This window comes from Physeter macrocephalus, chromosome 11, assembly GCF_002837175.3.
Source record: "Physeter macrocephalus isolate SW-GA chromosome 11, ASM283717v5, whole genome shotgun sequence".
NCBI classification, from domain to species: Eukaryota; Metazoa; Chordata; class Mammalia; order Artiodactyla; family Physeteridae; genus Physeter; species Physeter macrocephalus.
Genome location: NC_041224.1, coordinates 106,116,644 through 106,139,545, shown reverse-complemented (window position 1 = coordinate 106,139,545; position 22,902 = coordinate 106,116,644). Strand labels below are relative to the sequence as shown.

The window sequence follows — 22,902 nt, the reverse complement described above, 5'->3', positions numbered from 1 at the left end:
AACAAGACAAGGATGTCCACTCTCACCACTTTTATTCAACATAGTTTTGGAAGTCCTAGCCATGGTAATCAGAGAAGAAAAAGAAATAAAGGGAATCCAAATTTGAAAAGAAGAAGTAAAACTGTCACTGTTTGCAGATGACATGATACTATACATAGAAAATCCTAAAAACACCACCAGAAAACTACTAGAGCTCACCAATGAATTCAGTAAAGTTGCAATATATAAAATTAATATACAGATATTTGTTGCATTTCTATACACTAAACATAAACTATCAGAAAGAGAAATTAAGAAAACAATCCCATTTACTATCTCATCAAAAGAATAAAATATCTAGGAATAAACAAGCCTAAGGAGGTAAAAAACCTGTATGGAAAACTACTTATAAGTCACTGATGACACCACAAACAGATGGAAAGATATACTATGTTCATGAATTAAAAGTATTAATATTGTTAAAGTGACCATACTACCCAAGGCAATCTACAGATCCAATGCAATCCCTATCAAAATACCAATGGTATTTTTCACAGAACCAGAACAAAGAATTTCAAAATTTGAAATTTTGAAACACAAAAGACCTCAAATAGCCAAAACAGAGCTGGAGGAATCACACACCCTGACTTCAGATTATACTATAAAGCTACAGTATTCAAAACAGTAGGGTACTGGCACAAAAAGAGACACATAGATCAAAAGAACAGAATAGAAAGCCCAGAAATAAACCCATGCACTTATGGTCAATTAATTTATGACAAAGGAGGCAAGACTATACAATGGAGAAAAGACTGTCTCTTTAATAAGTGGGGCTGAAAACTGGACAGCTACATGTAAAAGAATGAAATTAGAACATTCTCTAAAACCATATATACCAAAAACGCAAATGGATTAAAGACCTTAATGTAAGAACAGAAACCATAAACCTCCTAGAAGGAAACACTGGCAGAACACTCTTTGACATAAATTGTAGCAATATTTTTTTGGATCTGTCTCCTAAAGCAAAGGAAATAAAAGCAAAAATAAACAAATGGGACCTAACTAAACTTAAAAGCTTTTGCATGGCAAAGGAAATCATCAACAAAATGAAAAGACAACCTACTGAATGGAAGACAATCTTAAATATGACCATTAAGAGGTTAATATCCAAAATATATAAACAGCTCATACAACTCAACATCAAAAAAACATACAACTGATTAAAAAATGTGCAGAAGACCTGAATAGACATTTTTCCAAAGAAGACATACAGATGGTCGATAGGCACATGAAAAGATGCTCAACATCATTAACATTTAGAGAAATGCAAATTAAAACCACAATGAGATATTACCTCACACCTGTCAAAACGGTATCATCAAAAAGAACAAAAATATTGCTGAGGATATGGAGAAAAGGGGACCTTCATACACTGTTGGTGGAAATGTAAATTGGTGCCACCACTGTGGAAAACAGTATGGAGGTTTCTCAAAAAACTAAAAATATAACTACCATACAACACAGAAATTCCACTCCTGGGTATACACCCCCAAAAAAACAAGAACACTAATTTGAAAAGATACATGCACCCCAATATTCATAGCAGCATTATTTACAATTGCCATGATGTAGAAGCAACCTAAGTGGCCAACAACAGATGAATGGATAAAGTGTGTGTGTGTGTGTGTGTATATATATATACATACACACATACACACACACACACACACACAATGGAGTACTATTCAGCCATAAAAAGGAATGAAATTTTGCCCTTTGCAGCAACATGGATAGACTTGGCGGGTATTATGCTAAGTGAAATAAGTTAGACAGAGAAAGACATATACTGTATGATATCACTTATGTGTGGAATCTAAAAAATGAAACAAATTAATATAACAAAAAAAAAAAAAGAAACAGACTTGCAGATATAGAGAAAAATCTAGTGGTTACCAGAGGGGGGGGCAAGATTGGGGTAGAGGATTCAGAGGTACCAACTATTATGTATAAAATAAATAAGCTATAAGGTGTATTGTATATCATAGGGAACATAGTCAATATTTTATAATAACCAATCGGAGTATGACCTTTAAATGTTGCAAATCACTATGTGGTACACCTGTAACTTATGTAATATTGTACATCAACTACATCTGAATAAAAAAAGAAACAAAAAAATATGATTCATTTAGAATCGACAATTGAACAAGCTCTAGAGACTATGAGGAATTTGTTACATCCCAGCTGGACTAGGTCCCATCATGGGTCTTCCTTTTTTTAAAAACATTTTTTATATTAAATATGCAGATGAAAACACAACATACCAAAACATAGGATGCAGCTAAAGCAGGGTTAACAAGGGAAATTTATAGATGTAAATGCCTGCATTAAAAAGAAAAAAGATTTCAAATCCATTACCTAACTTTCACCTTAAGAAATTAGAAAAAAGAAGAGGAAACTAAACCCAAAGCATGCAGAGAAAGAAAATAATAAAGATTATAGCAGAAATATATGAAATAGAGAATAGAAAAACAATAGGGAAGTCAATAAAACCAAAGCTGGTTCTTTAAAAGATCAACAAAATCAACAAAGGAAAAAAAGGCTCAAATTACTAAAGTCAAGAACGAACGAGGGTTTCCCTGGTGGCGCAGTGGTTGAGAGTCCGCCTGCCGATGCAGGAGCGGCTGGGCCCGTGAGCCATGGCCGCTGAGCCTGCGCGTCTGATGCCTGTGCTCCGCAGCGGGAGAGGCCACAGCAGTGAGAGGCCCGCGTACCACAAAAAAAAAAAAAAAAAAAAAAAAAAAGAATGAACGAGAAGATGTCACTAACAACCTTAAAGGAATAAAAAGAATTATGAGGGAATCCTACAAACAATTGTGTGCCAACAAATTAGATAACCCAGGTGAAGCAGATAAATTCCTGGAAAGACACAATCTACTATAACTGACTTAAGAGGAAACAGAAAATCTGAATAGACTGAGTGGAAGAATTGAATTTGTAATAAAAAACTTCCTACAAAGAAAACCCCAAGCCCACATGACTTCACTGATGACTTCTACCAAATGTATAAAGAAGAATGAATATCAATCCTACACAAACTCTTCCAAAAATTAAAAGAGGGAACACGTCCCAACTTATCATATAAGGCCAAAACCAAAGTCATCACAAGAAAGGAAACTACAGATCCCTTATTACTACGGACAAAAAAAATCCTCAAAAAAATAATAGCAAACTGAATCCGGCAACATATGAAAAGAATTATGCACCATAACCAAATGTAACTTATCCCAGGAATGCAATCTTTGTTTAACAGATGAAAATCAATTTAGTGTATCATATTAATAGAACAAAGGACAAAACCCACATGATCATATCAATAGACACAGAAAAAAAAATTTGACAAATCCAACATCTTTTCATGACAAAAAACACTCAATTAATTGTTAACAGAAGAAAACTTCTCAAACCTGATAAGTGTCATCTACAAAAAACTCACAGCTAAAATCATGCTTAATAGTAAAAGACTGAAAGCTTCCCCCATAAGATCAGGAAAAAGACAAGGTTGTCCACTCTTGCCACTTCTATTCAACATTTTACTGGAGATTCTATCTATGGAAATTAGGCATGAAAAAGAAATAAAAGGCATCTAAATTAGAAAGAAATAAGTAAAACTATCTCTATTCACAGACAATGAATATTGTCTATTTCTTTCACCTAGAAAATCCTAAGGAACCTACTAAAAAATCCATTAGAACTAGTAAATGAGTTCAGTAACATTTCAGGGTATAAGATCAATATGTAAGAATCAATGGTATTCCTATATACTAGCAACAAACAATCTGAAAGTAAAATTAAGAAATCAATTCCATTTACAATAGCATCAAAAAAATACATAAGAATAAACTTAATAAAGAAGTATAAAACTTGTACACCAAAAGTTATAAAACATCATTGAAAGGAATTAAAGACTGTTTAAGTAAATAGAAAGATAACCCAAGTTCATGGATTTGAAGACTTAATATATATATATATTTTTTTAAATTAATTAATTAATTAATTATATTTTTGGCTGTGTTGGGTCTTTGTTGTTGCACGTGGGCTTTCTCTAGCTGAGGTGAGTGGGGGCTACTCTCCGTTGCGGTGCGCGGGCTTCTCATTGCGGTGGCTTCTCTTGTTGTGGAGCACGGGCTCTAGGAACACGGGCTTCAGGAGTTGTGGCTCCCAGGCTCTAGAGTGCAGGCTCAGTAGTTGTGGCGCACGGGCTTAGTTGCTCCACGGCATGTGGGATCTTCCCGGACCAGGGCTCGAACCCGTGTCCCCTGCATTGGCAGGCGGATTCTTAACCACTGCGCCACCAGGGAAGCCCCTGAAGACTTAATATTGATAACATGGCAAAACTTCCAAAATTCATGTATAGATTCAATGTAATCTCTATCAAAATTCCAGTTGGCTTTTTTCTGGGGGGGCAGATATTGACAATCTGATTCTAAAGTTCAGATAGAAATACAAGGGATCCAGAAGAGCTAAAATAATCTTGAAAAATAACAAAGTTATTTTTCACATCCTGATTTCAACTTACTACAAAGCTATAATAATCCATGGTATTGGCATAGGATAGGCATGTAGATCAGTGGAATATAATTGAGTCCAGAAATAAACCCATACATGTATGGCTAATTGATTTTTGACAAGTGTGCCAAGAAAATTCAGTAGGGAAAGGATAACTTCTTCAACAAATAGTGCTGGGACAACTGGATAGACACATGCAAAAGAATGAAGTTGGATCGTCAAACCATATTAAAAATAAACTTAAAATGGATCACAGACCTAAATGTAAGAGCTAGAAGTATAAAATTCTTAGAAGAAAATACGGAAAGAAACCTTTGTGACCTTGGGCCATGCAGTATTAGACATGACAGTATGAAGTTAGACATGGAACCAAAAGCACAAGTATCAAAAAATAAATAAATAAATTGGACTTCATCAAAATTAAAAACTTTTGTGCTTCAAAGGCCACTATCAGGAAAGTGAAAAGACAACCAATAGAATGGCGAAAATATCTGCAAATCATATACCTGTTAAGAGACGTGTATCCAACATACATAAAGAACTCTTAACAACCAACAATATAAAGGCAAATAACCCAATTAAAAAATAGGCAAGGGATCTGAGGAGGCATTTTTCTAAAGAAGATATACAAATGGTTGATAAACACACGAAAGATGTTCAACGTGATTATTCGTTAGGGAAGTGCAAATCAAAACCACAAAAAGAAAGAATAAATTAAAAAAACAACACGAGATACTACCTCAATAACAATAACAACTATTGGTGAGGATATGAGGAAATCAGAACTTTCATGAATTATTAGTAGGGATGTAAAAATGTGCGATTGCTTTCAAAAATAGTTTGGCAGTTCCTCAAACTAACACAGAGTTACCATATGACCCAGCAATTCCACTTCTAGGTATATACCTAAGAGAAATGAAAACATATGTCCACACGAAAACTTGTACACAAATGTTCATACCAGCATTACTTACAATAGCCAAAAAGTGAAAATAACTCAAATGTTCATCAACTGATGAGTGTATAAACAAAATGTGGTATTATTATTCAGCAATAAAAAGGACTGGAGTATTGATAAATGTTACAACTTGGATGGACTTTGAAAATATTATGCTAAGTGAAAGAAGCCAGACACAAAAAATCATATATTATATGATTCCATTTATATAAAATGTCCAGAATAGGCAAATTCATAGAGACTTAAAGCAGATTAGTGATTACCAGGGGCAGGGAGTGGGGACATGGGGAATGTCTGCTATAAGGTTTTTTGGGGGAGGTAATGATATGTTCTAAAATTCGGTACTGGGGATGAATGCACAACTCTGTGAATATAGTAAAAATTAAGAAATTGTACACTTTAAAAGAGCGAATTTTATGTTATGTAATTTATATCCCAATAAAACTATTATGTATAATATATATGTATTATATACAACATACATTATACATGTATTATTATATAAATATTACTATATATGTTATTTTTTCTATCTCACACATATAAATGAGGAAATAAAACATATACGGACAGTTTAAAGAATAATAATAAAGCATACACATACATACATACCAGCTTATGAAACAGGAGACTACTAATACCCTCTGTAAGTTCCTCACCCATACTATTCCCTTCTTCTCCCAGAGGGACCACTATCTTGAATATTGTATTAATAACTGCCTTGTATTTCTTTATAATTTTATAAAGAAAATTAAATTATTTATTATAAAGAAAACAAATTTATTTCAGTGTCTAATTATATGTCAGTGTGTATTCATTTTCTGATCAATGGACATTTATGTTGTTTCCATTTTTTATTCTTATGAACAACGCTACTATGAACATTCTGATAAATGTCTCTTGGTACACATATGCAAGAATCCCTGCAAATTTTATACCTAGAAGTAAAGCTGCATGTTCAATTTTACTAGATAATGCCAAGATTTTTTCCAAAGTGATGGCACCATTTATACACCCATGGGCAGTGCATAAAGTGCCCTATCTTTGAAAGAAAACTTACAGAAGTGAAGTCAAGTGAAAGTAGAATTAATAGTAGCTATGAATAGGACTGAGGGGTGGGAGAGTATGAACAAAGTTACAAAAGCATCTTAAGGTGAGTGGGGAAGAAGCGCTAGTGGGGCCATATCCCTTCCTTTTATTTTTTTTAATTTAAAAATATATATATTTATTTATTTGGTTGTGTCGGGTCTTAGTTGCAGCAGGCAGGCTCCTTAGTTGCAGCTCACGGGCTCCTTAGTTGTGGCATGCAAACTCTTAGTTTCAACATGCATGTGGGATCTAGTTCCCAGACCAGGGATCCAACCTGGGCCCGCTGCATTGGGAGCATGGAGTCTTAACCACTGCACCACCAGGGAAGTCCTTGCCCTTTCCTTTTAAATTGCCTACCTCTGTTTAGTGAGAGTGAAGGGCTGATCACATGGATAGAAGAATGAGACCCACTCATTTGCTCTTGGCTTTTGTTGTGGTATTTGTGGTGGTGGTATTTATTTTCACCTCCTAAACCCACACAGTAAAAATTTTATTATAAGAATATATGAATAAAACATTGAGAAGATTGAAGAAAAGACCTGAGAGCAAGCAGTCACTGTGAAAGCTAGCAAGACGCCCCACAATAACAGACTGAGGGTTGTTTTCATTCTAAAAGACATCCATCCTCAGGCACCGAATTTACCTTTTGACGCTGGTACCATCAGAGGTGTCGAGTCTATGTTTCTAACAGGGCCTTGGCTGTATGGTCCACCAGAAGATGAGATGTCGTATCATCTCCCAAGCTGTGAGAGATCCCACAGGACACTAAAATAAAGGAAAAGTTCAGCCAATTACATGCAACTTTGGGATGCCTTCTGCAGGCTATACTTCAGTTGTAGCAGGAATTCCTCTACACTTTCAGGATGGTATACAACATGTCATAGTCTTTTTTGTAGTGATGTGGATCACTCTACCTGGAAGGGTAAGACCAAGCATTCAGTAATAATGACATTATTTATTCAAAATGAAATCAATTTTTCTGATTATAGAATTGACGCATACCGTTTTGAATCATTTTTAAAGTGTCTGCTCAGCCTGGAAGCCAATGACCATATCCTTTCTCCAGGAAATGAGCCTCTGAACCCCTCTCCACTCCATTCATACAGACTGACTCACCAGTAACCAGTTTATAGTCTATGATCCAGTTCCCACAGTCATTGTTCATTAGACCAGGGGTAGACAACTGACCTAAGCTGGGCCAATCAGATTCTTTTCCCCAGGCATTTGGAAATGGGACTAAGAGAGTTAAATTAGCCTCTGTGAATGGCTAGGACTATTATGTAAACTTGGGAGTTCTGGGATGGCCATATTCTGCGTTGTAGCCTAAATAACTGAGGAAATCCTACCTGCAGAGTCACTTCAAACCTTGGTCAACACTCTTTTTCTGAATTATAATATCCAATCTCCTGGCTTTAAATACCGGGGGTGTGTGTGTGTGTGTGTGTGTGTGTGTGTATACATGCTGTTGCTTCCAAAATTTTTGTCTCCAGCCCTGACCTTCAGATTTGTACATCGTCCTGAATTTTAATCATTTCCACTTGCATGACTGCTAGGTATCTCAAATTCACCTGTCTCACACAGGAATTTTAATTTCTCTCTCAAACCTAATCTCCCAGGCTTTCTCTATCTCCATAAATGGCATTACCATCCCACCAGTTCCTAAAGCCTCAATTTCTCCCTTTCTGTCATCCACCAGCAAATCCTCCAGGTACCTCCTAAAAGTATATATCACCCTGTCTCCACAGCTACTACTCTAATTCTAGTCACCAGTGTCCCTTACCTCAACTACCATAATGTTCTCCTAATGCTCTACCGATTTTCCTCTCTCCATCCCCCTCCCACCAATTCTCCCTGAAACATCCAGAGTGCTCTTTAAAAAACAACCCAGGTCATCGCATTTCCTGCTTAAAATTGTCCAGTGGTTTTCCTTTACATTTAAAATAAAATCTAAACTCCTTACTGTAGTCAGCATGGCCTCTATGATCGGACCTTCTTCCTATTTCTCAGATCATGCTTTGTGTTTCTCCTCCTCTAGCAAATAACATTCCTTGCCACTGGCCTCCTCTCTGCTCCTGGAACCAGCAAGCTCCCTCTTGCCTCAGGACTTCTGTACTTGGCTGGAATGTTCTTTCCCTCGCTCTTCACATGTCTAGTTCCTTCTTATCCTTCAGTCTCTCAGCAACTTTTCATCTGCCAAGAGGACTTTCTCTGACTTCATAACTAAAGTGAGGGGGTTTCCCTGGTGGTGCTAGTGGTTGAGAGTCCGCCTGCCAATGCAGGAGACACGGGTTCGTACCCCGGTCCGGGAAGATCCCACATGCCGCCGAGGGGCTGGGCCCGTGAGCCATGGCCGCTGAGCCTGCGCGTCCGGAGCCTGTGCTCCGCAACGGGAGAGGCCACAACAGTGAGAGGCCCGCGTACCGCAAAAAAAAAAAAGAATATAACTAAAGTGAGGACTTCTTCAATTATACTCTGTCATGTCGCCCTGTTTATTTCACTGGTAACACTTACCATATCCAGAAACTACCTTCATTTATTTACACTTATTTATTACCTCCTCTCACTAAAATATAAGGACTTTGAAAGCAGAAAATTGGTTTATCTTATTTACCTTTATTTCCCAGCACTTGAACAACTCCTAGAATGTAGTAGGCACCTAATAAATATATATTGAATAAGTGAATAGGTGAATGAATAACAAGTCAAAAGAGAGAATGACACTGAGTGGCTGAGTTAAAAGGTCCTAAAAGCTTCCTAGCCTCGATTTTAGTCTTTTCCAAGGCCTGTCTCTGTTCCTGCCCTCAGGTTCTGTAGGAGTATTATGTCCTTACAACAAATTCCCCTTTTTGCTGAAGCTAGCTCAACTTGTCAACTTAAGAAGTTTGCTCACAAGCTTATTTTGAACAAGCAGAGAAATACAAAGAAGGTAAAAAAGCATGATGGAGAAATTCTATTACTGGGAGAAAGCATTAACATTTTGTTGATCTATTTTCCAGACAATTTAACTTGAATTGAGTCATTCATATTCTGTTCTGTGATGTTTCACTTTTTTAAACCACAATAAATGGAGAATATCTTTCAAATGACAAAATTTTAAATGGATCTTTACAGATTTCTATATTAAGGAAGCTGACTATCACCCAAAAGTTGATATGCTTTCACATGTTAGACAATAGTCCTAGGATAAGAACAGAATGGAAGCAACCAAGGAAACCATTTTGTTTTAATGTCAATCCTCACACTGAAAGTAGCTTTCGTAGGTCTGCTATATTACCCCATTTTCTCAGCCTCCTATCGTAGAGAAGTAAGACAAATGGAAAGGAGGAGTGACTGCATCACAGACCTCGTCCTCTGGACCTGAAGCCATTTGCAAAAATGAAGCTGTAGTGGAGGAAGAGATGCTGTGGTTCTTTAATACCTGGACCCAGAAAAGATTGTTCTGGTTTATGACCCTTCCAAAATACACCACCAAAGCTGTATAGCACTATGGAGCCACTGGACAGCACCATTAAAAATGGTCAGAGAAGCTCTAAGAATGAAATGGAGGCTATCAGAATGCCAGAAAAGAAAACTCAAGGGAGAATGTCAGTGAAGGTGTGATGAAGGGACATCCAAATCCAATGAATTGACCAGATTTAATCTCTCAGGAAAAAAGGAGTGGAGAGTAGATGTAAGGAAGAAGAATTTATCACTTGTTTTGCACCCAATGAAATGAAAGACAAAAAGAAATCCGTTGCAGTGGTATTGAGTTGCAGTGCACTGGGGCAATAGTAGGTGAGTGAGGGCAAAGAATGTCTTTAGTAGTGATTGCTGAATAAAGCCAGTATGATGACATCAAAAATTAAAATCATACAGCCAACTCCCCTTACTCTGATTTTATACTCACCTCTGATGAAAGTTGGAGAGACTGAACTGTAAATAGTGACTGTGGTCAAGAGCCTATGAATAAGAAAGACACGGATCCACATCTTTCTTTTGCTGTGTGACCACGGACAAGTTACTTAACCACTCGGCTTATTTTCCTTACCTATAAAATAGGGATGAAATACTCACCTCATATGGTTATGATGAGGGTCAACTGAGATAATGCCTATAAAAACTTTTCATAATGCTTGGCACTTAGTACAGGCTCATTTAGTATATTAGCTAAATGCTAGCTGTTTTTTGTTGTTTTCACTGAACTAGTCTCTGGACAATTGATAATTCTATTGTATTTATCAGTATAAGTTAATGATTTATATTATATATGTAATTATCTTGTATGTTGGTTAGTATAAGTCAGTTCTCTATAGTGTTTATACATCATGTGTCTCTTCACTAGTCTATCAGCTCTTTTGAGGATATCTTTGTACCTAACAGAGTGCCTGGTATCTGCAGATACATAATAATTTTTCAACTGATGTATTATTATGATATTGGATTGTGGCAGAAATTGTTTTCCTCTTTAGAGCTGCTTTTAATGATTTTACGAAGTTTTGCATTATTTCTCCCTCACGTCCAAGAACACAGTGAAGTGAGAGCCATAATGGTGTCACTGATTTGAGTAGGAGAGAGGGGAGAGAGAAAAAAGAGAGAGAAAAAAGAAGAAAAATGTAAAAACCAGGTGAAAAAAATCTGCTCAAAGGAATGTCAGTAGCATTTCAGTGGAGCATAGGAAATGCTGCAAAAATACTCCCATCCTCTAAAAATTCATGGATTAAGTGGGCCTATGAGTCAAAATATAGAAGTAGGGTTTTAACTATTTTAAATTTAATATGGATTGGGAATTCAGGTCTTCCCATTACTAACTTTAACAGGCACAATAAACAGTCAAGTCCCTGAAAGGGGGGCTGCAATTGGGCTCCTTCAAATCTGGGGGAAGGAAGGGACAATTTGTGAATAGACTCTTAAAGAAAATAGTTTTAAAATGAGTGAGGGAACTCAGGAGGAGCCGATCTTATGTAAGAGGATAGAAGCAAAGGAGATGTAAGCATTGAGGAAGAAACCTGGAACAGAGATAAAGAGAAGCTATGGAGAAAAGTGTAGTCTCTGTAATTTTAGTGTCAGTTGTATGAACGCTCAGAAAAGATGACAGGAACTCATGGAATTTGGACTGAACTTAATTTGACAAATATTACTGAGTACCCATTTTGTGCAGCTGCTACAAGGAGAAGAAAAATAAAGCCCTCAGATTTGTGGTTACCAGAGTTGTGGGTGGGGGGGAACGGGAATTGGATGAAGACAGTCGAAAGGTACAAACTTCCAGTTACAAGATAATTTCCAGGGTTGTAATATACTATGTGAGAAATATAATTAACACTGCTGTATGTTAGATATGAAAGTTGCTAAGAGAGTAAATTTTAAGAGTTCTCATCACAAGGAAAAATGTATTTATATTTCTTTAATTCTGTATCTATATGAGACGATGGATGTTTACTAAATGTATTGTGGTCATCATTTCACAATATATGTAAGTCAAATCATTAGGCTGTACACTTTAAACTTATACACTGCTGTATGTCAATCGTAACAATAAAAAAAATAGTTTCCCACAAAAAAAGAAAGAAAAATAAGTGAACAATTAATGAGGAGAGGAGAAATGAGAAAAGCACATTCTTAACTGTAAGGTAAAATATAAAAAGTCAATCCGAGAAGAACAAAGCAAAATGAAAGTGTAAAGGAAGACTGAAATTCACATTTACTTGAAGGATCAGATAAAGCTTTATGGAGGGAGGGTTGTTGGAGTCTGGGAGGGATTTTGGCAGGTGGAGGTACAGAGTGTTTTATACAGAGAGGAGAGTTTCAATAGAATCAGGGATGGGCAAAGAGCAGGGTGGTCTTCGACAGTAGCAGATAGGCATGACAACTTTGAGAAAGAAGAGTTGTGGGAATTTAAGTGAAAGGAAACATATTGTGGAAGATTTTGCATATAAATTAGAGGCATTGTATTCATTCTGCCAATGGGGGAAAATTACACATTTTGAACACAAGAGCAATAGAGTTAGAGCTGTGGAAGGGCTTTAGGAAGATTCATCTGGCATAAGTGAGTTAGAGAGACTGGCAGAGAGGAACATTAGGATATTGCTGTGGTTCAGGCAAGTGGCCTTGAATTAGGAAGGATGATGGCAGGGGGATGGAAGAGTGGGATAGATCACGAAGACACTGAGGAAGGAGAATCAAAATACTTGCCAACTAGTTGGATGTGGTATGAAGTTAAGAAGGTGACAGGATTAAAGATGACCTAGTGATACTGTATCTGGATGCCTGGGAGACAGGCACAATACAAAATGAATAAATTTATTTCACTCTTCTCAAAAACACCCTAAGGAAAGAAATGAAAGACTATAAATATGTATTAGATATAAACTTACAGTTCTTGCTTCCTCCAGAGAGCTCTAATTCTTTTCTCTGTTTTGGTGTCCTTCAGTACTATAGAATCCTCCTGTCCTCCTGGCTTGTTAAGAGAGGAGTTAATACAGTTCTGTTTAGCTCTTAAGATGTTAACTCTTTGAACATCAGAGCTTGAAGGCTGTGCTTTTTCCTCTATGTGTGCCGTGGTTGGAGCTAAAACATTCTTTAACATACTAACTTCTCAAGTAAAACTAAAGCTGAAAACGTATTTATTTGATTTGAGATTAACAGAAATTTACTGGTGTTGGAGAATGATCTTTAAATCTCTTCCTGAAGGGCAACAACAGTGGGAGATTTTCTGGAGCCCTGAGGATCTCTTTGAAGGGAACAAACTCTGCTCCCTTGGGATCAGTGTGCCTGCTCAATCCACGTGTGCCAGGACCCTCTCAAGTAAAAGAATGTATATAATCCATTTCACTGTGACCATAGTTTCCAAACCAAATATTGGGATGTAATTATGCAACAACAGAACTTGACATTTGAAAATTAGATGTTCTTAAAAATTCTGCATGCTGGTCACTGCACTCATACTATATATTAAGTGAAATATAGTCTCAATCGTTATATGAAATTCTCTTTGTTATGCACACTCAGTGTATACATTGAAAAGGGATTTCCAGGAGGGTGAGCACATGTTTAATGGGCCCTGTGTGACTTCCCTATGTCCTATAAATACAATAAAATAAAATGAGAGAGACAATTAGGATGTATACAAATTATCCAGAACACATAAATCTCCCAGTGAAAACACGAAAATCCAACAAAATATTTTCCCAGGTCTAAATGACAGAATTATAAAAACTGGCCTTTTCTGCACCCAAGATTGCTTCTTGCCCAAGCAATTTCTCAAGGATCTTGGGTCTTCTCTCCTTTTTCATATGATCTAACCAGAATTAGTGCTGGGCAAAATTTTGAAGTAGGCTAACTTTGTGTTGGTAATTTTGCTGTCTTTTTTCTGAATCTCTGATTTTTTAAACACTTCTTCCTACCCCTTTCAGGCAACCAGTTACCTCCTGTTTTTTCCCCTGACAGCCTCATTACATTTTAGAGTGAATTTATACCATTTAATATTTTTTCACTAGGCTTAATGTATTTCTAAATGTAGACTATAGGCTTTGTTCCATGTGGAAGGAATTTCAGTCATCAAGGAGTTGGAGGACTTCCCTGGTGGTGCAGTGGTTAAGAATCCGCCTGTCGGGCTTCCCTGGTGGCGCAGCGGTTGAGAGTCCGCCTGCCGATGCAGGGGACACGGGTTCGTGCCCCGGTCCGGGAAGATCCCACATGCCGCAGAGCGGCTAGGCCCGTGAGCCATGGCCAAATCCGCCTGTCAATGCAGGGGACATGGGTTTGATCCCTGGTCTGGGAAGATCCCACATGCCACGGAGCAACTAAGCCCGTGTGCCACAACTACTGAGCCTGCGCTCTAGAGCCTGCGAGCCTCAACTACTGAGCCCGCGTGCCTAGAGCTCATGCTCTGCAAGAAGAGAAGCCACCGCAATGAGAAGCCTGCGCACCACAACGAAGAGTAGCCCCAGCTCGCTGCAACTAGAGAAAGCCCACATGCAGCAACGAAGACTCAATGCAGCCAAAAATAAATAAATAAAATAAATAAATTGACAAAAAAGGAGTCAGAGATATAATAACATTCTTTTGATTACAAAAGTAACACACATTTATGGCAGACATGAACAGAAAAATAAAAAGAAAATTAAATGTATTAGTAATCCTAACACTCAGTGATAACTATGATTATCATTTTGATTTACGTATGCATAAAGGCATACATAATACTTAAAATAAAAAATAGAATCATTTTTTTTTAAATTTATTTTTAAAAATTTAGTAAAATACTCATAAAATTTACTAACTTAACCATTTTTAACTGTATTTTCAATAGTGTTAAGTATTGTTAAAAAACAAAATTCAACTTGAGTAAATTTTATACATCTTATTGGTTTTAATTCAACAACTCATGAATCAGGAAGAATTCTATCTAGCTGACAGAAAGGAGCTCTGAGGAGCTGTACAAAAAGAAAGACTTTTATAGGCAGAAGGGAGTGGGAGCAAGGGAGTTGTACCAGACAAAAGAGTGGTTGGTTATTGCATCCTTTAGGGGACGGCAGGGGTTTATCAGGCAGATTACCTAACGAGTATGGATTAGGCAATTCTGACTGGCTGGTTTAAGATTCCATTTTTGGGAGAGCTGAAACTGCAATTAAGTCCAAGTCTTGGTTTGGTAACATACGGCTTAGGATAAGCAGCTCCATTTTGGGCCTGTTGTCTTGTTTTTAACAGTATATTCACATTGTTGTACAATCAATCTCCAGAACCTTTTTGTCTTAAAAAACTGAAACTCTATGCCCATTAAACAACTCCCCATTTCCCCCTCCCCCCAGCCCTTGGCAACCACCATTCTACTTTGCTGTTTCAATGGGTCTGACTACTCTAGGTCATTTATTTTTAAAAAGTTTTTATTTTTCATTAACCAATATATAATTCACAATGAACATTTAAAAATATTATTAAATATTCTATTATATAATTTTAAATGGCTGCTTAATAGTCTATTCTATAAATGTATCATAATCAATTTAATCAATGCCCTATTGATGGGCATTTAGACTTTTTTAATTTTTTGCCATTCTAACCATATCGCATTAAAAACCCTCATAGATAAATCCTTGCTTCCATCCACATTTATTTTTCTAAGATGAATTACTAAAAGTAGAATTGCTGACTCAAAGAGAATGCCTACTTTTAAGGTCTTTGATACTTATTTCCAAATTGTCCAACCAACTTTCAGAAAAGTTGTACTAGTTTACACTTTTGTCAGCAGTATCCATTTCTTATCATCTTAACATTAGGAGCATCTTTTTGTTTTTAATACCTATTTCATAGACAAAAATACTAATTCACTGTCCTTTTAATATGCATTTCTTTGCTTGCTAGCTGCCTTGAACTTTTAAAATATTTATTATCATTGTATATTTCTTTTAAGAGTCACTGATGTGTTAAGGATACTCGATTTTTTCATGTTTTCTATTTTGGTTATATGTCTGTTGTAAGTGTAAGTATTTTACACTCACACTTAAGAAGTCTTAAAACAGATTTAAGAAAGTATTTTTTAACATCATGGAAAAGTTTTATATACTAGACCTATGCTGTCCAAAATGGTAGCCACTAGCCACATGAGGTTATTAGGTATTTGAACTGTAGTTAGTGTGACTAAGGGATTGAGTTTTTAGTGTTATTTCATTTTTTTTTCCTTGTAGCTTTAAAAAAACAACTTTATTGAGGTATATTTTACACATACCCATTTCAGGTGTAAAAACAGTGAATTTTTAAAGTAACTTCACTGACTAATGCAACCATTACCATAAATCACTTCTAGTACATTTTCATTCCCCGATTTTATTTACTTTAAATTTAAACTTGAAAAATGATACTTGATTTAGTTATTAGAAACCATACTCACACAAGCTTAATAAGGCTTTTGTTTACTTTTCAGGACTCAGAAAAAAGGGAAGGGACTTTAATGATCTCTTCTCCATTGCTCAAATCTGCCATTTCAAATGCGTGCCACCTTTCTTTGTGATAAATTATCCCTAATTCAGTATTTCTTCACATTCCCCAAATTTACCATTTTTTGATTCCTACTATTCTGTTTTTACCACTCCCCAGAAGGGAATGGTAGTCAGGGTTCTTTGAACAATGAGAAAGTGAGCAAGGGAGTATGTTCTAGGTTTTAGATATCTGAATATAAATTGAGATGACAAAAAGGCAGTATTCTGAGGGTGGAGTTGTGGAATAGGTAGTAATAAAAGATAAGAATCATTCTATTGTAAGAGTTGCCATATGATCCAGCAATCCCACTCCTGGGCATATATCCAGACAAAACTATAATTCAAAAAGAAACATGCACCCCTATGTTCAGAGCAGCACTATTTACAACAGTCAAGACATGGAAGCAACCTAAATGTCCACCAACAGATGAATGGATAAAGAAGATGTGGTACATATATACAATGGAATATTACTCAGCCATAAAAAGAATGAAATAACGCCATCTGCCGCAACATTGATGGGCCTAGAGATTATCATACAAAGTGAAGTAAGTCAGAAAGAGAAACACAAATACCATATGATATCACTTACATGTGGAATCTAAAATATGACACAAATGAACTTACCTACAAAACAGAAACAGACTCACAGACATAGAGAACAGACTTGTGGTTGCCAAGGGGGAGGGGGTGAGGGAGGGAGGGACTAGGAGTTTGGGATTAGCAGATGCAAACTATTATATATAAAATGTATAAACAATAAGGTCCTAGTGCATAGCACAGGGAGCTATATTCAATATCCTGTCATAAACCATAATGGAAAAGAATATGAAAAAGAATATATATGTATGTATAACTGAATCACTTTGCTGTACAGCAGAAATTAACACAACATTATAAATCAACTATACTTCAATAAAATAAACTACAGAAAAAAAAGAAGCACTCTATTGTAATGTTCCTCAGACATTAAGAAAGTTCTCCAAAATTATGTTTAAAAACTCCCTGAGTGGGGCTTCCCTGGTGGTGCAGTGGTAGAGAGTCCGCCTGCCAATGCAGGGGACACGGGTTCGTGCCCCGGTCCGGGAAGATCCCACATGCCGTGGAGCAGCTGGACCCTTGAGCCATGGCCGCTGAGCCAGCACGCCCGGAGGCTGCGTGCCCGGAGCCTGTGCTCCGCAACGGGAGAGGCCGCAACAGTGAGAGTCCCGCGTACCGCAAAAAAAACAAAACAAAAACTCCCTGAGTAAATTTTATAATGGTCGGTCATATGAAAGATAATTACTTTGTGAAATAAAATTTCATATTTGAAAGGATTTGGGCCAGTTCATATAGTATTTTTATAACATTTAGATGTTTGCTCAAAAGGTCAATTTCTACCATCATAGTATAATAAAATAAGCACTGATTATGAAATGTCAGACTTGTCAACTGAAAAGCACTTCGTAAGCTGTACAAAGATTAGCTTAATGAAAAATTACCAGAGGATAAAATCTTGTGCTTCAGAGCCAGAGGAGAACAGATGGCAAGAGTGTTAAAGAAGGCTTAACCTGCAAGAAACCAGATTTAGGTCATTGCTGGGATGAAAATTAGAAGAGACGAAAAGAAGACAAAGGAAAAAAAAATGGAGAAAAACATTTAGTAGGAAGGAGAAAAAAGAAACTGAGGAAATAAGAAAGAAATAGAAAGTCTTCTTCAGCCATTTATTTTCACAACATTTCCTTGAAGGGGCTGGGGCCTATATTATATAGATTCCATAGTACCCTGTACTTATATTTAGTAGCACTTGATACAATTTATTATAAGCAATTGACTAATTATTCATTTAATACTTGACTCTGTTCTGAAGATCAGGGACTGTCTCTATTTTGTTTACTTCTATGTCCTTGTGACCTGGCATAGTACTTGGCACAATGCTTATTAAAGAGCATGTACTTTATAAATATTTGTTCAATAAATGAGTAAAATTTTTTCACCTTGGCAAATCTTACATTATTAATAACTATGTAATGGTTATATGCACACATTTTAGAATCAGACTTCCTAGAGTCAGAATCTTAGCTCCATCAAAAACTAGCTGTGCCGGGCTTCCCTGGTGGTGCAGTGGTTGAGAGTCCACCTGCCAATGCAAGGGACACAGGTTCGTGCCCCGGTCCGGGAAGATGCCACATGCTGTGGAGCGGCTGGGCCCGTGAGCCATGGCCGCTGGGCCTGCGCGTCCGGAGCCTGTGCTCCGCAACGGGAGAGGCCACAGCAGTGAGAGGCCCGCGTACCACAAAAAAAAACAACAACAAAAAAAACAAAAAAAACTAGCTGTGCCAAAGACCTAAATGTAAGGCCAGACACTATCAAACTCTTAGAGGAAAACATAGGCAGAACACTCTATGACATAAACCACAGCAAGATCCTTTTTGACCCACCTCCTAGAGAAATGGAAATAAAAACAAAAATAAACAATGGGACCTAATGAAACTTAAAAGCTTTTGCACAGCAAAGGATACCTTTTTGTCTTTTACTCCTCGCTCACCTCGAAAGGCATGCATTAACTTCCCTGTACTTCCAGGCTGTTACCTGGCTCCTCCTGGGCAGCCGTGGGATGCCCTGACTTGGGGCTGGAACTGTTGCACGCCCCACAGTGGAGGGTGTGACAGGCTGCGCCCCGGCCAGCCCTCACCCCCGGGAAGGTGGCAGTATTAGGAGATGGCATGAAGGCACCAGGGGCTGGGCTCTCCTCTGAGCAGACGTGGAGTAAATTAGACAACAAAACACATACCAGTACGGTTAAGTTCACGTTGTATTTAGAAACAGGTGTGCTCGTGTCTGGAAGCGGCTCGCTGTGTTTTCTTCCTTTCACACTACACCACACTCACAGCACTCAAACCAGCGGAAGATGTGTGGCTTTTCCACACCAAGCAATTCTGACGTGAACAGCCTGGAGCTAGCGTAGACCCCGTAGGTTAGGAGCTCAGTCCCACAAGACTGACCCCACTCCAGACACCAATTAGAAGTTGTAGGTCCCCAGGTTATCCACTTCTATCTGACTTGACTGCAAATTGCAGATTCCTGGGACCCCTCCACAGGTTTAATAATTTACTGGAGGGGCTCACAGAACCCAGGAAAACAGGTTACCTATTATTGCAAATTTATCACAAAGGATAATGTGTACAGATGAACAGTCAGATGAAGAGAAACACAGGGCGAGGTCTGGAAGGGGCTCCAGCACAGGAGTGTCTATCCCCATGGAGTTGGGGTGCATCACCCTCCTAGCACCAATCTGGAAGCTCTCCAAACCCCACACTTTTGGGATGTTGATGGAGGCTTCATCACATAGCCATGATCGATTATTAACTCATTTTCCAGCCCTTCTCCCCTCTCTGGAGGATGGAGGGTGGGCCTGAAAGTTCCAAGCTTCTAAGCATGGCTTAGTCTTTCATATGTGTATATGTATAACTGATTCACTTTGTTATAAAGCAGAAACTAACACACCATTGTAAAGCAATTATACTCCAATAAAGATGTTAAAAAAAAAAGGCAAAAAAACCACAAGTAGCTGTGCCACCTTAGGCAAATGACTTAACTTCTCTGTGATTTAGTTTCCTCATCTTTAAAATGGGGATAATAAAATGCCAGATGAAAAGTGCTTCACACAGTTATATAAAAGTTATCTATTATTTTTATTATTATTAACATAATGATGGCCAATAATACTTAAAATCAAATACTACCCAACCTCAAAACCACTAGATGTCATGATTCTGGATTGCTTTAATCTTTCTAATTTTTCCAAACTTTGTAGATAAAGATTTTTTGCTTACTTGTTTTTAAATTTTTTAAGCTCAGGGTTTTGGTTATTAAGAAAAAGAGATGAAAGAAGTCCCTGATTACAGATTAATGATGATAATATTCCGGTAAAAATAAGTCCATGTATACACTTTAAAAAAATCTGTAAAAATCTACACCAAATAGTTAAGGATGCATATTTTTGGAGGACAGATCACATAGAAGCTTTCACTCTTCCTGTATTTCAGTTTTTTACAATAACCACAAATTATCAGAAAAAAGCAAATGCAGGACTTCCCTGGTGGTCCAGTGGGTAAGACTCCAGGCTCCCAATGCAGGGAGCCCGGGTTCGATCCCTGGTTGGGGAACTAGATCCCACATATGTGCTGCAACTAAGAAAGTCCACATTCTGAAACTAAGGAGTCCGCATGCTGCAACTGAAAGATCCCGCACGCTGCAATGAAGATCCCACGTGCCACAATTAAGACCCAGTGCAGCCAAAATAAATAAATAAATATTTTTTTTTAAAAAGAAAGAAGAAAAAGCAAACAGGATATTTCCATTTGGAAAGCTTTAAAATAAAAAGAGAAAAAAACAAAACACTAGAAGCCTTGAGAAGGCGTATATCCAAAGTGAACAATAATTTTATTATCAGTGTATAAAACCTTTTTTGCAGAATCTATGCCTGTTGGAGGACAGCAAGGGCTGCCTAGGCATAGGGTCTTGTGGAAGGGATAACACTGATAGGTAATGAGGGGCCAGTCAGGGAAGAGCTGTGAATGAAACAGTGAAAATGGAGGACTGGAATAGAGTGCTATTATAGGATTTTAGTGTGGGAGTCACACAATAAAACTGAACGCTTTCAAATGATTACCATGACAGCAGTTTGCAGGATCAGCTTGGGGGACAGACTCAGTGTGGGAGAAACAGGATGCAGTCAAAGAGTAAGGCTCTTGAAAGTGGTGTGTAATATATTTATCATGTCATTTTTCAGGTAGAATATGGTTGCCTATAGCAGATAGGTTGCCAATAGTCAGAAAGGTCTCCAAATTAGTGTAAAGGATAAAGTAGTATTGGGTATTAGAAAGCTCTGTGAAGTTTTAATTAAGTGCTTTGTCTGGATCCATCAGAGACCACCCCTCACTCTCCAGTGAAGATGCTTATGATATCCTTGGATGATAAAGGATGTAGAGGAAAAGAAGCAATGATGATTGTACTAGTAAAGTCCATTTGACTTGTTGAATGGAATAGGTCGATAATTAGGTATGCTGAGGGTGTGTAGGATGATAAATATTGAGGAAAATATTCAGCTAATAAGTTAGGTAAAAAGCAAATTAGGCATTTCATAGCTGTTGCTGCTTTTCCTTTCATCTCCTTCCTCTTGACAGGTGGCTTAGAACAGGGAGGAGGGAAAGTTGCAGGGGATACATTATTCTGATAATACCTCTAAGCCACATAAAGCCTGTTCAAAGAGAATTACTTCTTGAATTAAAGACAAAAGTACAGTTTTGTTTTTTCTCTTTAGCCCAAGGTAAGGAGTTACTGTTTCTGTTTCCTTTTCTCTTCCCCTACTTCCCCTCCATTACTGGAGTCTGGCTCATGGCTTTCTTTCTACATACACAGCCACCTAATAAAACCATTCAGCTTTAGAAGTTTAAGGGTGTTTAGAGTAAGCAGAAGAGATAAAGGGAACTTCCCCCTCTCCATTTCACCCACCGAAGTTTACAGAGCCTTAAAACCAGAAAGTCCTGAATGTTTACCATCAACATGGTGCTTTGCATTCTGCCTTGTATTATGCTATTTTTGCACTTGTTTTCTCATCCTTAGTAAATTCAAGCTACCTGATGGAGGGACTGGATGTTAATTCTTCTTGTATCCTCCACTTCCACCCCATCTAGCATAGGGGTGAACTCCTTGAAAACATAAATGCTGTCTCTTAAGTACTTCCCTTGCACCAAATACAGTGTTGGTTAATAAGTAGGTCATGATAAAGATCATGCAGTAAAACTGATTTCTGGTAAAATGAATTTAAGTACTTTTCATTAACATTTTATAGACATTTTTATTCTATGAGAACAGTGAGTAATAAAACATGCTAGTGTTTATTTTTGTTTACTTAAGTCAGGAATTACATGAATAACATGTCAATCAAGCCTCACAGCATCTGGGTCCCTCTGAATAAGTGCTATATAAAATATTTAATAAGGAAAGGATAGTCTGTTTGTCCTGGGAAAACAACAATTTCCCCTGATAAATAAAAGCTAATGATTAATTAATTTAACATGAATTTCAGACACACTGTTTAAGGTCCTAGGGCATGTAGTAGGAGAGAAAATAAGAATGTACATGTACAAAGAGAAATAAGAATTAAACTCTGCAATCGAAAGACATACTGGGGGGGCTTCCCTGGTGTCGCAGTGGTTGAGAGTCCTCCTGCCGATGTGCCCCGGTCCGGGAAGATCCCACATGCTGTGGAGCGGCTGGGCCTGTGAGCCATGGCCGCTGAGCCTGCGCGCCCGGAGCCCGTGCTCTGCAACGGGAGAGGCCACAACAGTGAGAGGCCCGCGTACCGCA

At 37.6% G+C, this 22,902-nt stretch overlaps 1 protein-coding gene across 1 annotated transcript in view; it reads right to left on the bottom strand.

Moving 5' to 3' along the window:
* RPGRIP1 (RPGR interacting protein 1) overlaps positions 1 to 22,902 on the bottom strand; it is a 113,815-nt gene that overhangs the window by 89,139 nt on the left and 1,774 nt on the right. The window contains 1 exon segment of the mRNA XM_055088355.1: positions 7,239 to 7,360. Within this exon segment, the coding sequence (XP_054944330.1) occupies positions 7,239 to 7,257 (19 nt within the window). The 5' untranslated portion in view covers positions 7,258 to 7,360.